The sequence below is a fragment of the Cynocephalus volans genome, chromosome X, assembly GCF_027409185.1.
Source record: "Cynocephalus volans isolate mCynVol1 chromosome X, mCynVol1.pri, whole genome shotgun sequence".
Lineage (NCBI taxonomy): Eukaryota > Metazoa > Chordata > Mammalia > Dermoptera > Cynocephalidae > Cynocephalus > Cynocephalus volans.
In genome coordinates, this window is record NC_084478.1 from 43,197,471 (window position 1) to 43,215,859 (window position 18,389).

At 32.2% G+C, this 18,389-nt stretch overlaps 1 protein-coding gene across 2 annotated transcripts in view; it reads right to left on the minus strand.

The window, feature by feature from the left end:
• Positions 1 to 18,389, minus strand: part of DMD (dystrophin) — a 2,107,999-nt gene that overhangs the window by 1,229,066 nt on the left and 860,544 nt on the right. For both annotated transcript variants that reach the window (XM_063083086.1, XM_063083084.1), the window contains exons 38-41: positions 8,843 to 8,965; positions 6,139 to 6,276; positions 3,251 to 3,403; positions 2,218 to 2,400 (exon numbers count right to left, since the gene is read on the minus strand). In XM_063083086.1, the coding sequence (XP_062939156.1) occupies positions 2,218 to 2,400; positions 3,251 to 3,403; positions 6,139 to 6,276; positions 8,843 to 8,965 (597 nt within the window). The remainder of the gene's footprint in view (positions 1 to 2,217; positions 2,401 to 3,250; positions 3,404 to 6,138; positions 6,277 to 8,842; positions 8,966 to 18,389) is intronic.

Sequence of the window (18,389 nt, forward strand, 5' to 3'; positions counted from 1 at the left end):
TGAAGCTTTGGCAAACTGTGCTGCATCCTGTAGGATTAGTCTAAATGTAACTTTTCATTAAGCTGTTCATGTGTGGCTATCTCAAATGACTGCATTGTGGAAGAATTGGGAAAGATGACTCCAGTCAGTGGCCATGGTGAAGTCAGTTGTTAAAATACATTAGTAACCTGTGTAGTATAAAGATACATCCTCCTGGATATCTCTATAAATTTATTCTTCTTCAAACAAATTGTGATTGCAAAAAAAAAAAAAAAAGAATTAACATAAAAATAGTCCCCCTCCACCCCTCACTTCTGAATTTTGAATCTTTCATATGTAAAAATCAAGGATAAATGGTTTATGAGGAAAATATATTTTAGTACTTTACTATTATTTATTTTTTTAAATTTTATGCTGGTTCACATATACTTTATTTTACTAGTCATTATTATACTGTACAATTATTTGTTAAGAACCTACTGTGTACGAACATAATGGCATTTTAAATGGGTGGTTTATGGAGATTTTTGATAGTGTGTCTATTTAACTATAAAACCTTAGAAATTTATCTTGACTAGGTTGTAACAAATTTTAATCCTGCATATTGGGTATGTCAAGACATGGGGAAAACTGGAATGAAAAAAATGAGTTAGTAGCCAGGTAATTCAAAGCAAATGACTTCCCCCTGAATGATCTATTAAAACGTTGAGACAAACTATTTTACTAGAATTTTCTTTATGGTTGCCTTGATCTTTCACTTCACTTTGCATTTGCAGACACAGGCTTTCTGTTAGTATAAGCTTGAGTGATTTATGACATATTATGTACATAACATCTAATATGGAAGGATAATAGGCCAAAATGTTCAATCAGCTGGAATTAGACTTCAAATATAATACTTTCAATATTTCTTATATTACTTTTTCCAATAGCTCAGAATATTAAGCTGCTGTTAAACTTTAAGGTATTAGATTTCACAGAAAACTGTGTATTCATGAATTTTCTTAAAATGTAAAAAGAAGTTACAATAATATACAGCATATTTTCCTTCTACGTTTATAAAATAAAGCTGTTAATTGTCTTAGACATATTTAAGAATAAAAGACATATTAAATGGAATAAACAATATCGAAGAAGAAATTCTTAAGAAATCTCATCTATGGGGCCGAGCCCGTGGCGCACTTGGTAGAGTGCGGCGCTGGGAGCGCTGCGACGCTCCCGCCGCGGGTTCGGATCCTATATAGGACTGGCCGGTGCACTCACTGGCTGAGTGCCGGTCACGAAAAGGACAAAAAAAAAAAAAAAAAAAAAGAAATCTCATCTATGGGCTGAACCACATAGGGCAAAATGGTTGACTATTTGTTTCATATGATTCAACCTAACATAATTATAAAGCATACTTTCCAGACTTTAACATCTTGGTTTTGTGAGGAGTACTTTCTTGGTTAATCACAGACAGTGACCTTCCTCTTCACTTTACAATAACTTGCAATAGGAACAAAAAATGTATCTGTTGGAAAATCTCTACGGTTTATAACCTATTACAAATAAAGAGCTAAGAAGACCATGCCCACGATTTTGAATTGCCTTTTTAAAAAGAGAGTCACAAACTTTTCACTCATTTGTTTGAATGAAGAGCAGTCATTCCTTTTCTTTTTGACTTGTAACATTTCAGTAATGACATTCAATTACCAACCATCCTACTAGGCTTCCAGTTCTTCTACAAATCATTGTAACCCTTTGAGCCAGGTATGAGGACTAAGCTTATATTCTTTAAGTCAATGAGATAAGGCCTTATGAAAGTTGCTAATAGAAGATGTTTCACAAAATATTTATTATTTGCCATATGTACATTAAGAAAGTAAAATTAGCATGGGATGATCTCAGGAAAGCAATACATATTTTTGGATTAGACACCAAAGTAAAGTAAATGTATGATAAATTGACAAATTCACATTGCCAATGTTATGAAAAAATGAAGTAGCAAAAAAAAAAAAAATTAAGATGTATTTGTTATTTTTGATAAGGGGGCTTTTCCTATAAGCTGTTAATTTACTTTGTCTTTAATCTGCAAAATTAAGCACTTGTGTTACAGAAGCCCAAAGTGAGGAAAACTACTCACTTTCGGAATGCACATCAGAAGTCTGAAATTGTACCCAGATTTTTTCCTGTTAGTAGGCCTCTGTTAATAGAGTAGTAGTTGCAAACACGTACGTGGGTTTGCCAGTAACAACTCACAATTTGTGCAAAGTTGAGTCTTCGAAACTGAGCAAATTTGCTCTCAATTTCCCGCCAGCGCTTGCTGAGCTGGATCTGAGTTGGCTCCACTGCCATTGCGGCCCCATCCTCAGACAAGCCCTCAGCTTGCCTACGCACTGCATTCAGCTCCTCTTTCTTCTTCTGCAATTCACGATCAATTTCCTATTGAGCAAAACCAATACAGGGCCCAGGGCAGTTAGCTAACCACATCAAGCAGCAAATACTCTCAGAAATTGTATAGGCTGTTGTCTCTTTATTGTCATGTTTCAAAATTACAATCTGGAAAGTGTCACTGTCATCCTGACCCAATAATCCAAATATTATTTCAGTTATCCTTTGAATGCTCGGTTTTAGATATTCTAATTAAGAAAATACTGAAATTGATCTAACATTTTCTTTATTCTGAACTCCTCTGGTGTTTAGGGGTTTGATCCAAATTGGTGTGATTACTCATTATTTATTAGGGACCATCCATATAGAATATAATTTAGAGGGTAAGTGAACACGTTGTTTATTTCCCTTGAAAGGTTTTGAGAAACTCAACAGAGAATAAAGCAAAATAAAAAGTGTAAAATAATAACAGAAAAAAAACTTCTTCAGACAACATGAAAATAAATATACAGAGAATTGACACTGATGTGTGAAGATGGTCTGATGAAATGAATGTGCTAACATGAGAAAGAAGTCGTCCATATATCGATAAGTCATTAGTTCATCTGGAACAAAGATACACAAAGTCAATTACAATTTTACCAAAAAACACATGACATTTCTTAATTCATTTTATATTGTCTAAAAGTAAAACATTTTATTCATTCAACATTAAGGCAGTTGAATAACACTTAATACATTTACTAAAACAACACATAATACAAGGAAATACATCAAATCAAGGAGAACACTAATAGAGGAACAAGAACATCAACATCTTAAATATGATCCTCACAGGTTAAGTTAAAGTAATTGAACGGTAGCAATAAAATCTAATATTGACATTCTAAAACAACATTACCTTTATTTTCCTTTCATCTCTGGGTTCAGGTAGGCTGGCTAATTTTTTTTCAATGTCATCCAAGCATTTCAGAAGATCATCAGCCTGCCTCTTGTACTGATACCACTGATGAGAAATTTCTAGAGCCTTTTTTCTTCTTTGAGACCTCAAATCCTGTTCATGGTGCAGATATTATTAAAATATCAATATATATTCTGATATATTCTGGTTGTAGTTATTTATAAAAATAATTTGAGCCTTTTTTGGTACAAATAGGTTAAATTCACATTTAAAAGTAAAACATCTAAATAAATGATTAAATTATATGTTTATGTGGCAGGACCCATGAACAAGAAGCTAAGAAACCTGAACAACACAATGTATTTTCTCTTGGCATGTTCAAACTTGTTTAGAAATTTTGTCATATTTAATGGACTCTTAATGAGCTAGGGAAGTTGTGTAGTCTACGTGAAACAGTTTAATATATGAAGGCAGTTAACTAGACAGTTTTACAAACTTAGCGAGTTTGTATTTGACTTGTAAAATGGGTAAAAGTGTAAAACTTCTATCTTTAACCCTGGGTTCATCAACAAAATTTTAGGTGTATATAGCTGAGCAACATACATTCATGGTTTTAGATATGCCTGGAAAAAAGTTTCCTAGGCTATTAATATTTGTGGTTAGCAATAAAAAGTCCTTTTAGTTATGTTATAAATTATTCCAAGCTATATGTGTAGAAATGTGACTATTGTTTGTATGGCTATGAATGTACATGAAATAACAATTTAAATGTTAGAAAAATGTTTTTTCTTTCAAGGCTTGCATGGCTAACTTTTTCTTATTATACTAAATCATGTTCCAAATGCAAAGCAATGAACTATTTAGAAAAAAAGAGAAAGTGCATGTTTTCCAGTCAACCTGATGAGATAAATAAGGGTGACTGATTTAATAAATCAACAAAGGAAGAAAATCAATCATCTTGATTCTTACAAGCACACACAATGTTTTCCCTGATCAATAGAATTAGTCAAATTGTCATTTTATGATAATTCATGAGAACATAAGAGCTCTGCATACAGCTTTCATTTATTCAGAGAGGTAGCAATTAATTAGGGTTTTACGTACAGATTTAACTTGAACCAAAAATAATAATAATAATAATACTAAAGAGCTGCTGAAAAATTCTTATTGCATCAGAAAGTTTTCATCTTTGAAATATTTCATCAGAACTAGAATTGAAACCACGTGGAAGGTTAACATAGCTACTGAATTTGGTGGTGTAGATTTGTTTGGCAACTACAATTGGCAATTTTCCTTAATCACTTGTAGCATATATTTGCAATGATGATCTAGATTTCATTTCCTAATTTTTTAAAAACTGGGGATATAAAATTTACTGCAGTTTACATTTTATGTTGACTTTCTAAACCTCCTGTTGAGGTAATAAATGCCTGGGATGAGTCAGATGTAACGCTGCTTTTTTCAGAGGTATCAGGATACAGCCACGTGAGTGAAAGTTGAGCCATGCCTTCCTTATTTTTGAAATAACTCACATTTTTGCCAAGAGAAAGGGCTCGGTGACCCTAAATCTGAAACTCCTTTTATTTCCTAAGAACAAGGTGATATGTAATAGGTAAAAGATATTTAGAGACATCATATAGATTTCTTCAGTTGTATGCCAGATAACTATTAAACACTGCTGTTCAGTAGGAAACATATCATCATATAATCGGTGTAGAAGCTTCTGAAAGCTTGGTCACAGTTGGAAGGTGTGAATTACACAGCTTTCTGATTTTCTGAGCACATTATGGTTTGCTTTTGCACTCCCTTGAGAAAGAGGCCTTTTCTAGTTACTATATCTATCAGCAGTTACCTTCAGAACACCTGCTGGCCAATTAGACTTTCCTTGTGGATTCCTTGCAGGCACAATATTGTGTAATTAGATTCTCAGCAGTGTTTATTTGGTTGACTATAGAGGAAAAGGTTTTATCCTCATAACCGCATACAGAAAGCAGACTCCATCCACCTACTAGATTGATCCACCCACATAGCTACATAGCTTGAAAAGAGTGATTTACAATGAGAAGCTTGGCAATTAACAGTATTAGACAATCAGCCATGCATGCAAATAGTGAATATTGCAAAGCATATACAAAAGAAGTATTTCACAAAACTTTTCACATGTCCAGTCTCATCTCAAGAACTTCCTAGATATTATTATGGAAAAATCAACAGTTCATTCTGTTTTTCCTGCAATATCTGTATGAGTCACATAGGTACTTGAAGCCATATGCTACAGCTGTTTAATATTAAATAGCAGTTCTTCAAGAGAATTAAGATTATTTTTGAGGATTCCTATATAAATAAAATTAGACTCTTGTAGATGCTTAGCTGCAAAGAGTGACTCTCTTAAAGGTAAGATCAAGTTGTTTTTTTTTTTTTAAAGTGGAATCTAGGCCATATTAAACACATATTAGGTTACCAAAAAATTGGAACTACTATAAATGAAATCAATACAGTAAAGGAAGCAGGAATAATTTTTAAAAATATAGATTAGTTATCCTGGCAGTTAAGCAAGTTTTACAACAGAAATACAAAAGTAGCTTATAAAAATAAAGTATATTAGAAAATTAAATGCATAAATACTATGAATGATGCATTTTGATATCCTTCAATTACTACTCAAAAAGATTTGCCTGAACAAAAACCCATAATTTGTAAGTAACACATCTTTCAAAACCAGACACCACTTGAAAGTGTTAAATAAAGCACACTCATTGAACAGAAAAAAAGTGAATTTCTGGTGTCTAAGATTCTTAAGCAGATTTTATTTATGCACAATATATTTTACCCTACATATAAAAAAAAAACCCCACAGGCAAGGTACATTATAATTTTAGCTCTAATACCTTGAGAGCATTATGTTTTGTCTGTAACAGCTGCTGTTTTATCTTTATTTCCTCTCGCTTTCTCTCATCTGTGATTCTTTGTTGTAAGTTGTCTCCTCTTTGCAACAATTCTTTTACAGTACCCTCATTGTCTTCATTCTGATTAAAAACAACAAGTACAGTCTTCATTTTGGTTTTAAGAAAGCTGTACATTGTTAACAGATAATAAAACATGTTATTGATACACACACAAAAAATCCAATTTAAAACTTTCAGAGAATGATATCAGAAGATACTGTTCTCATAGCTTTTCTTTTATATTTTTAAAAGAAATGAGTGTCCTTCTCTCTAGTTCTAAAGAACACATATTTTAGAGGCATATGTAGGAAGATGGAGGAGTAAGTTACTTCATCACTTCAGACAAGTAGTGAATTGCTGTGAAAGTATCTTTTGTTTGATTTTTAGAATAGTTCTAAAAGTTTAAAAGTTTGGAGAATTAAACTAACCTTGCCATTTATAATATTAACTGATCTACATAGGAAAATGGATGTATCTATGTGTGTGTGTGTGTGTGTGTGTGTGTGTGTGTGTGTGATATAGCAACAAATCTTAAAATATTAACACACTACTCAATGAAAATACTTTGTTTTAAATGCAGACTAATTTCTATCCAATAATCTCTGCTTTATATTCGAAAACTAAATGCGCAAACTTAGGACAACTATTGAGGTATTCATCAAAAACGATGTGTTAAATTGCTGTCGAATATTGCAAATTATTAATTTCTAAAAATATATCATATGGGCATGTTAAGTTTAAATAAATAAGATCACATAAGTATTCACATATGGATTGAAAAAAATAGCTTTAAAAGTTTTCAGTGTGCATTTTATTCTTTTAGACTCCAAAAACAACACTTTAATTTTGTTTACTTAATCAAATGACTTGAGGCTGGTTGGTTGCTCAATTGGTTAGAGTGCAAACTTATAACACCAAGGTCATGGGTTTGGTTCTACATACTGGCCAGCTGCCCCCCCCCCAAAAAAAGAAGAAGAATAGTAATAATAATTAAAAAATGACTTGAATAAGTGCTGGTCTAATATAGTTGCATATGTGATCATGTGATTTTTTCACCTGCAACTTCTTTTCTTTCAACTCAGGACATAGAAATTTCTATGACGGAGGCTCACCTTGCAGTGGTACCAAAGGTTTGCCAATGAGCTAAGAATAACAAATAGCAGACAATTTTCAAAAGTCACATGTATGTGTTTGCGTGTATTACTACTCATAGTGTTAAATGGGATCGGGTGCATTCAGGGTGGGATGGCCCTATTCATGGCATTACATGTTATATATTTAAATCTATAATGCATGCTTAAACTTCAACACACAACTGAAGACCTATTCATTTTGTTTCGAGGGAATAGGATTATTTCTATCTGAGATTTGTTGGTTAATAGTCTAATTAAGTGTAGAGCATACTATAGACATATTATATATTTATTCTGTGTGAAAGACCTTACTGATTTTAACATGCCTTTTAAAGTTCTGCAGCATTTTCTAGGCCTGAAGACAAAAACTAAAACAAATAAAACCCATTTCTTTCCGCACATCAGGTGAGGGCTCTAGGGCAGGGGCAGTAGTCAGCCCAAGAGGTAAGCAGCACCCCTTTCCACCTTGGGGCCCTCTGTTCCTTCTTTGACATGAAATAGAGGTAGTTGTAAGTCAGCATCTTGGAAAGGCTCTTCTGGTCTTCCTTTCCACGAGCTGAATTGGCAAGGCCACCAAACCCCATGCATGGGGACTACTGATTGAGGCAGCTCCAGGAAGTCAGAATTGATATCAATGGGAGCTAAGACTGGTGGAAATAGTTCTACTATTGCTTCACATGCCCATTATCTAAAATTGATATATTGCCTTCTGATGTCGTTTTCAAGCATTGTCTGAGAAGCCTCTAGCATTGATACATGTAAAGTTTAAGAATGCCACAGAAGTGATGGCAGTGGAAGAGGGGAAAAGAAATTGTGAAAAGGAGGGTGAAGGGCGAAAAAAAAAAAAAGTCAGTGAATCGGGATGTGATGCAGAAATATTCAAGCCAGAGAGAAATGTAAAAGACATTTTGAAATTAATCAGGATGGAGAAGAATTTTCTGAGGTTGGTAACAGCCCACATAGTCATATTTCTTTATTCCCGTGAAATAAGCAGCATAAATTTATACACATTTTAGACATACACTGCACCATTTCCTCAACTTTCTGGTAAAATAACTTCATAGGAAACTTAAATAAACAAAGTCTATATTGTGTGTAACTGCCCCTTCTGTGAAATAGGGTTATACTACTAAAAACATGACTGACACAAAAGGTCAGCCATCTATGGTAGTGAGTTCCTTATTAAATTTCTAGTTTGTTTTCTGATTTGATTCTCATTTTTTTTCCTGATTATATTTTGTCCTCTGAGTTTGAATATAGCACAGGTAAAAACAAAATTTCTGAGCTATTTATTAGAATCAATATGTGCTCCTGTATCACCATATCATAATAATTTAGCATTCAAAGTAAAAGGTTGACAAGAATACTTTGCATTTATAAAAATCATTAGAATCACAAAATGTGCAAGGTGTGGTCTTAGAACTCAGTTAGAGACCTTAGTTATCTAATTTCTTTGCAAATATTTATTCATTTTCATTCCGAGTTCATTCACACTTTTATCACAACCAATTTACCATATCTTTATTGAAGTCTTCCTCTTTCAGATTCACCCCCTGCTGAATTTCAGCCTCCAGTGGTTCAAGCAATTTTTGTACATCGGAGTTAAACTGCTCCAATTCCTTCAAAGGAATGGAGGCCTAGAAAAGAAAGATAGTGCTAATTTAAATCAAAATTACTTTTTATTAGAAACAAACCAGAAGAAATACATTTGCTCAACCTCCTGTTGCTAAACTAATGACATGCATAATATTTTCATACTATATTTTATGAAGGTTTTGAAATACAATCGTACCTGAGGATTCAAATAAGGACAAACATTTAACATCACCAGAGCTGAACATACATGCAAGGTAATGCAAGTCATCATTCTGTCGTATCAACAAAAGTCGATTTACATATATTTGACAGGGCTAATTTTTAATATCCTAAAATTGTATTTGATCTTATTTTAAATATTCTGCTATAAAAACCATGTGGGTAAATACGTCATCAGAAATTGCCTCATTCATTAAATAATAGTAACCTCAGGTAAAAATGCAGAATTGTCACCTTATCCTTAGAAAAAACTACATGGCAATCTGCTCAGATTCTTTAAATGGTATTTTTAGTATGTCATAATTGACAGGCAGGCTGTCATAAGACAAACAGTGCAATTTGCTTGACTTAACAGTGGTTTCTTTGGTGGCATTAATAAATTCAAATGAATGAACCCTGAATATTTCACATAAAGAATCTGAATATATGATTTTTAATCTTGCAATCACAGTTTCCTTAATTTTTAAATTGATAATGACCACAGTCTCAAAAAACTTTAAAATACCTTGGTTTTCTAAACAAAACACTTAAAAAGGAGACATGAATGAAAAGGCACTGAAAATCAAATACGTACTCAAACAAGTAGGCAAGATTTAATTATTAGATTAAAATTCTGTTAATAAAATACATTTTACTCTCTTGATCTTTATGCTGCATTTAATTTCTTTTCATTAAAACACTGGAAAATATTTTATAACTGATATCTTTTGAAAATCCATCGATAACACAGAAATCTGCCTTCCTTTCAGGGCTAAAAGTTTTCATTTTGTAAAACCAATTCAGAAATGACTCGCAATGTCTTATGCCAGAATGATCGTATTCATCAAGTTTGATTCCCACCTACTCTTCCCCAATCACATTTCCAGTCATAAATTTTTCTACTATTATTAGATGACAGCTCTTAGAGGACAAGTATTCAAGGAAAAACCAAATATCTAAATGTAGTCTATGGCTAATAAAGAAGTAAATAAGCAAATGCTATTCATGAGAATATGATTCTCATGTGCCACATAAATAAATGCATATCTTCTAGGCATTTCTACACATTTCAGAGAGGATTTATGGAACATTTTTTAAAGGAACTTATTACATCACTAGTTTTTAAAATCTTAATGATAATTTGCAATTTGAAGTGTCATAATAGTTTCTAGAACCAGTACAGATTGGTAGCACTACAAATATGTTTAATGGATGCTTCAATCTCTGTATTATTAGAAGACTTCTATACTTTAAAATCGTATATTGTTCAAAGGATTGCAAAAGTAAAAAGATTAACACTCTCTACAATCATACTACATAGTACCAATTTGGTGGTATTTTATGTTATTAAATTTTGTTCATATTTGCTAATATTTAATAAGAGCAACTGGGCTGTTCTACATGATTTTGTGAATGTACAGGGATGAATAATGTTTGAAATAACTTTTGTCACGTAGTTGGATAGCAGAATAACATGGATCTCCTTGCAGTCAGATTTCTCTGCTTTATTCCCCTGCTTCTTCTCTAGCTCATCTCTCCACGTACCCAGAGTAATTTCAAAGGCTCTAAACTTGGTAATCTCCACCTCTTTCCCAAGGCTTCTTTCATAACGAGTTGTATTTTCTTCCATGAATTTAGCCATGTTTTTCATATCGCCCAAATCTTTCTTTATCTTTAGCTGTGACCTCACTTTTGAATTACAGTCTCAACTCTCAATTGGCCAACAAGCATCTAACTGGAAGTTCAACATGTCCAGGACTGAGCTCATGAACTTCCTGCAAACCACTTGAAATACCAACTTCCCTAGTTCTGTTAGAAAAGACCATTTTCACAGCCATCTAGGCTTAAACCTTAAATTATGTTATTGTTGAACACGTCACACTAATGTCTACTAAATATCAAATAAGTGTCAATTCATTCTCATTACAGTTGTACAATATTTTTCTTGCTAAACCAGTATCAGCCTGTGCACAGTGATCAGGTCAATATGTTCCAAAAACATTACTTTCATTATGCTATTTCTCTGCTCAAGAATCTTATGCATCTACTGAGTACAAATAGAATAAAATCCAAACACCAGCATGATGGTCAAGACTTCCCCTAATTTTGCCCCAAGGACCATTCCAGCCTTATATTGCTACTAACATTGACCTTTCTTGCCAGCCATTTGGTGATCTTCTCTGGCTATACCTCCCTCAAGGCCCTTAGAATGCTTTTCATCTTCTGGTTAAGAGCATAAGCTCCTAAATAAGAATACATGGGTTGAATTCAGGCTTCACCCTTTTCTACCCAAGAGACCCTGAACAAGTTATTTACACATTTTGAGCCTCAGTTTCTTTATTTATAACACGAGGGTAAGAATATCTACCCTATAGGGCTGTTATGAGGACCAAATATGTTAGAATACTGTCTGGTATGTAATAAACGCTCAGTAAATGTTGGTTATTATTATTTCCTCTCAAAATCCTATGTATCCATCTAACATAAATAAATGCTTAATAAATCTTGGCTCTTATTGTTTTCTCTTAAAATCATACCCAGCCACTGGCTCTGTTCAAGACTTATCTCTTTCAAAGATATTGATTTTTGAAGAATAAGATAAATGCTTGTTGGCATGGGGATTTTTTATTTTACCAAGGGATTTGACAAAATCATAAAATTTTAATGGCGAACATGGAGAAATTTAGAATGCAGTTTGGTAAAGTTGTATTACTCTGAACAACAAAACTTGATTAAATAACCTGAAATAATGTAGAAAGTGATCTCAAGGAGGATGCCAAAGGGCTTTGAATTTGTTTTGCCCTGTGCAGTATTTTTATCAGGAATTATTTGGAGACACAAAAATGCATGCAAATAATACAAAGTCAGTGGGATGAGTTCCATGAACACCCCATGAAGATGAGGAGTTTCTTGTTTAACCTAAAGTCATTTCTGATACATAGTAGGTACTCATAAATATTTTTGAAGAAAATAAGTGAATGAATGACTAATAATGGGATAGCAGAATAAACATTTCAAGATGTCCTTTAATGACTTGGAATTTCTAAGTGGAAAATTTTTAAAAAACTAACCGGTCATCACTTCACACGTAGAAATATGTTAACTGCTGCACAAATGTTAGCAACAACATGATACCACCAGGTACTAAAATAAACAAATAAGTAAATAAGCAGATGCAAAAAGACTTTAGGAGATACTACTACAAAATAAATAACTATTTATTCAGGCAAGATAATGAAAACTTAGACTTTATTAGGAGGATGTATAAGGTCTAGATTTCCCAATTGAAAACTACTCTGTAAACAGGCCATTATGTAGATTTGGGATTTGAATTATTCTGTGTGGTTACAAAATGAATAAATAGAATCAATGGGTTGAAATTATATGGAGCCTGAATTTTTAGGATAATATAAAAACAACTGATTAGGGTCACAATTTTTTTTAAAGCACTAATTTTAAATTAGTGAGTTTCCTGTTGCTTATGGGAGAACACAAGCAGAGACCAGATGATGATGTACAAGCATTAAGTTGTATTATAGAAATGAGACCCTTTTCACATGGGTACTTTCCTATAATTTAATCATCTTACAGTATATTCTCTCCTCTAAATTGAAATAAAATGTTTACAGTAGTGCAGATCAATAGAAATACGATACAATTCATATATGTAATTTAAAATGTTCTAATAGTCATATTAAGAAAATAAAAAACAGGTAACATTTAATTTTAATAATATATTTTATTTCACCAATATGTCCAAAATATTATCATATAAAACCTATAATAAATATAAAATTACTAATGAGATATTTTACATTCATTTTTTCATAATAAGTCTTCAAAATCAATATGTATTTTACACTTATAGCCCATCTTAATTTGAAGTCACCACATTTCAAATGCTCATTGGCCATGTGTTCCATGGCTACCTTATGGAACAGTATAAATCTATAGTAACTATTATAACCATGACATTGAAAAGAACCAATAGCACATTATTAATTTGAAATCTGTTATAGGAATAATGTACTAACAATAGACATAATATGTTTTATTTAATAAATTTTAGTGAATTTATATTATTCTTATAATATTGGTCCCATTTACTTGCATTATGTTTTCTGAAACGAATTTCTCAGAAAGCCCTCTGAGTATAGGAATACATATGGAAGCAGGTTTGACCCGTTATATTGGAAGTCTCTATTCCTCACTTATGTGTAAACCTAAATTATGTTGCATTATTTGTTACATACTGGAATATAATATTATTTGACTTTCAAGAATATATGCTTTGTCTCCCTAAGCACATTTATAATCCTTGAAGTTGGCAATATGTCTTATACTATTTTTCCATAGCAAATATAATCTTTTAAAAATTTGTACAGAAAGGGTGCTTATTATATGAATCACTAGTTTTAGAAATACTTATATATTAATTGAATTAAGTGACCAATTTTATAACCAAAATAACCAAAAGTAATCAATCAAATTGTTTTAACTATGTTGTTAGCAGTATCAGAGTAGCTATTTACATCAATGTGATTAATACTTTTTGTTCAGACACAAAGAGTTGGAAAAACTTAATTGCTTTCCTTAAAAGTTCACTAGTTGACCATTAGGTCATGACAATTCTAATACAGAAAACACTTTTCCAACAAAATAAAGTTTTACATGCCATCCTTTGGCGGTCTTCATTGTCTTTACAATTTGAAATTCTTATGCAACATTATAAAAGAAATGCATATAAGGAATTATCTATAATTTAATAGTTCAGTCTTGAGTCACCAAATTTTAAAACATAAAATATGTAATTTCTTCTTTTTAAATCCAGAATTATGATAAATTGTCTAAAGTAGTTGAAGGCATTGATTGATAAATCACCTTAATTATTGGGTAAATTATTTCTGTTGACTTTAGTGGAAATATATGACCACAGAAGAACTAGGATCACAATTAAATCTCACAATTTAGACAGGGCACACAGGATAGATTTTAGAATATAAAGAAAATAATCAAACAAAAGTTAAAATACTGTAGAAGGAAGTATGAGTATACACAAAGCACACGTTTTGCACAATTTAATTTTTTACCTACCTCTTCATTTTAAGAGCTTTAGCATGACTGTGCAGTCATGCAAAATACATATAAAGTAGAACATACAGAAGTTTAATAAACAGATAAATGGACACAAAAGAAAGAAGAGACAGAGAAACTGAGAAAGACAACACTTTGTTTTCCTTGATTTTTTAATGTTTTTTTTTCAAATTGCTTCACAACTATTAATTGTGCTTTGTTGGATGACTGAAGGATTAATGAAATTTAAGGCTTTGTTGAAGTTTTGGCATTAAAGGTAACTTATATAACAAGTTAACAAAGAATAACAGGCTGAAGAAAAGCAAAATCAATTACAAACTGATTCATTGTAAATTGAAAGCATTCATGCTCAGATACACTTTATCAATTGTAAAATGTAAGCTTTCTTTTGGTTAAATATTACTTTAGCGTGCATAGATACAGTAGCATAATAATGACTGTGTTTACACAGACAGCAAAATAAACATTTGTTAATCTGGAATATGGAATCTCAGGAATCATGATAAATTACCTCTATCTTCAAGCAATACTAAAATCTAAATTGAAAATAAATAATCCAAGTGCTACAGGCTGGTTTAAAATAGCTTTAACTCAATTAGTCTCCTCTTTCCATTCTGCAGCCTTAAAAATGTATTTATCATTACAATATTAATACAGAAAAATAAGGTAGGAATAAGGAATGGAAACCAAAATGAATAATGTCCCATGGACCAGTAACATCCTGTAACACAGAAAAGACAGACTACTGATATGATATGAAGAGTTATTTCAAATCATTCTATCTGTAGAAGAAAGAAAATTTACAAAGATAGAGTACTGAAAAAATACATCTATGCTAGAACAAAGGTGATCAAATAAAGTGGCTAATGGACATATTTATTCTCTTATTTTAAACTTATTAAAGCAAATCACAAAAAATATAGATTTTTTTAAATTAAACAAATTGACTCAGAATAGTGACATTTCATTGGTTGCATTCTTTTGATATTAGGTAAAGTGCTAATTTACCTTTGATCATTTAGTGAAAAAATTGTAAAAATGTAGCCAATTGGTGAGGCTAATTGGAGGATATTACACAGTACATCCCTACTGATCTTGATGAGATTAATTTTATGGTTACACATTGCAGAATTGTATACAAAGTATATTGATTGGTCGACATATTGGTGGGTGAAGAATTATCCCACTGTTTAAGTATACTTTGGGTTATTTCTCTGTTTCATGATTACATGAGTTTAATAGTAGCAAATGAGAAAGAAGAAAGGATTTGACTTTAAATATATGGGAATGGGAGAGACGCTCATAAATTAAGAGCAGAAACATAACAGTTTTGACAATTTTGTATTTTTAACTTCTTTTCGATGTATTTAATTTTCTTTCTTTTTTCCTTTATCATTTCTCCCTCGCTCCTTCCATTCCTTCCTCCTTTTAACTCCCTTCCATAATTTTGTTCAATCCTTTCTGGTTTTTAATATGAAACGCAGTAAAATCACTGTATTTGAAGTGAAGTTGGATATTTTTATAGTAACACTTAATAGACCAAAAATAAATATTTACTGGCATAAATGGAGGTGAACTATGCTGAGAGTCAGCATGTTGGCATGGACAAAGCAATGGACTGGGAGCTAATATTTTCTAACCAGCCGATCTAATTGTGAGAAGTTGGGCAATAACTGGCTCTCTCATAGTCCCCTATAAATATCTGAAAGTCTCTGGTTCCACAAGCAATTACTTTTGCATCTGCTGACACTGATAAGGGGAATAATTTTCCATTTTATAGGACGACAACCAGGAATCACCAAATAGCTTTAGTCATTTCAAATGTCATGCGAATAAGACTCAGTTAGTTCCATCAAATGATACTGCTCAGCAAACTCAATTACACATTTACTTTGAAAACATTTTACGTGATTACTAAAGAGATTTATTATCAATGTTCCAGTGGAATTAACCTTGTTACACAGATAGTCAATTAAAGGAAAGAAAAAAAAATGTTTGGGCATAGGAATTCTTGAAACATTCATTTATTTCTTATTTATTTCAGTGAAATAAAATTGGTAGCTTGGGTAATAATCTGTTACTAATATCTGAGGATATTTGCTGTAAATATTTAATGTTCTACAAATCATGCAATATTTACCTAAGTGTTCATCTATGCTTTTAAAAATTTCTTTGTAGAAAATTTTACTAACAAGGGATATTTATATATCAAGAATAACTGTACCAATTAATGGACTGTGTTCTTTTATGTCAGAGAAGGTTACCACCAGTTAGAACATAACAAAAAAAAAGACTGCAAATAAGAAAAAAGATCAATGTATTTGTACTGATAAAGTTGATTACAGGAAGTAAGGTTTTAATTAAAATTTTCAAATCCAATAAATCTTAATTTGGCATTCTATATCACATTTATAAGATGCATCATTTACTTCCCACTGGTTTTTCCAACATATCTGTTCAACTACTGTTAAACTACTGTTCAATTAGCTTTCACATATAAAACCACATTTTAAGATAGATTAGACCCAACCATTTTTTTTCTTTTTTACTATTCTAGATTATATGAAAAACTTGTTGTCTTTTTCATCACCCCCTATACATCTGAAAGTCTCTGATCTAAAGAATGATTACTTTTACATTTGTTGACACTGGGGGTCAAAAAATTGACACTTTATAATTATTACAGCAATCAAATAATGAATATTTAAATACATGATGTCAGATCATCCAAATCTCGTATTACAGTTGCATTACATTTATATAGAAACTGCTACATGAATTGTAGTAGCAATTTTCAAGACCCCTATAGAAATTAAAGAACATATGGGACATATATCCTATAACACATAAGTCTTAGTAAAGGATTAAAGACAGAGAGAAAATAAGATCACTTTTTATTTTGGTTAGTATCAATTTCAGGGCCAATAATTTAACATTTTAGCTCCTTAGAAAAGTGAAGTATTCCTAAATCTCTAGAAGAAAACCCAGTCTAACTAGGCAAATTATGTGTATAAATTTTATACTATTTTGTAACAAAGCAAAATAATTGCCCATATTAATAGGACATAGCTAGTAAAGTCTGCTTTGTCAAAATACTTTAAAAACTATTACAACATGAAAAATATATCTCAATGTATGTTTTATTATTGAAATTTATTTGCACACTTTCCCACTCACTCAATCTTCAGTCCCAAGTCATTTTTGAGTTCATCACATTCTTGTCTCTCATATGTAATAATTTAACTTTAGGCTAGTTCTTAATGTCTCTGGACCAGTGGTTCTCAAAGTGTGGTCCCTGAACCATTAACAACAATATCAAATGAAAACTTGTTGGAAATGCAAATTTGTGGGCTCCACCCAAGACCTACTGAGTCAGAATCTCTGAGTGTAGGGCCCAGCACTCTGTGTTTTAACAATTCCTCCAAGAGCATACAAAAAGTTGAGAGTCACTGCTTTAGACTGACACGTTATTTCCATTCCCATACTTACTCCTTTATTTGAGGCATCACTGTCTTTCATCTAGACCATTGTGATGACCTCCTAACAGAATACCCCACTTCCTGTCATTATTCATTTGAATTCTCCTCATAACGACCACTAGACTAATCTTTCAATAGTGCATGAAAACAACAACAACAACAAAAAGTCAAGAACTCCTCATTGCCTACTGCATTAAGCATAAACTATTAATCTGGTTCTCATGATCTCTTCATACTGTGTCTAAGCATCCTGTTAACAGTTTTACCATTCACAACTAAGCTTCATGCTCCCTGCCCTCTATTCCACAAGCAAACTGAACTAAACCTCCATTGCATACTTTTTAATAAGTGTATCCTGAATAATTACCTTTTCTGTATTGCTGGAGTGGCTGCTAAATTCACTTATCATGCACGAGTGAGTATCCCAGTATCCATGATCATAGCATACTCCTCCATTAAACAGCAAGCTCTTTGAATCCATCACATCTTACCTAGTAATAGAAGTCCCACAGTACCAAACATTGTGATCTGAAAATAGTATACGATTGATGAGAGTTCATCCAGATTTCTCCCTTTTCCCAACTCTTCCTTCCCAACTCGTCCTCGAAGATCCACCTCAACTATCATCTGTCACAAATTGCTGACTCCTCTTCTACAATTTGGCTTCTGAGAGGACGGAGAGGGGTAGTGGTAC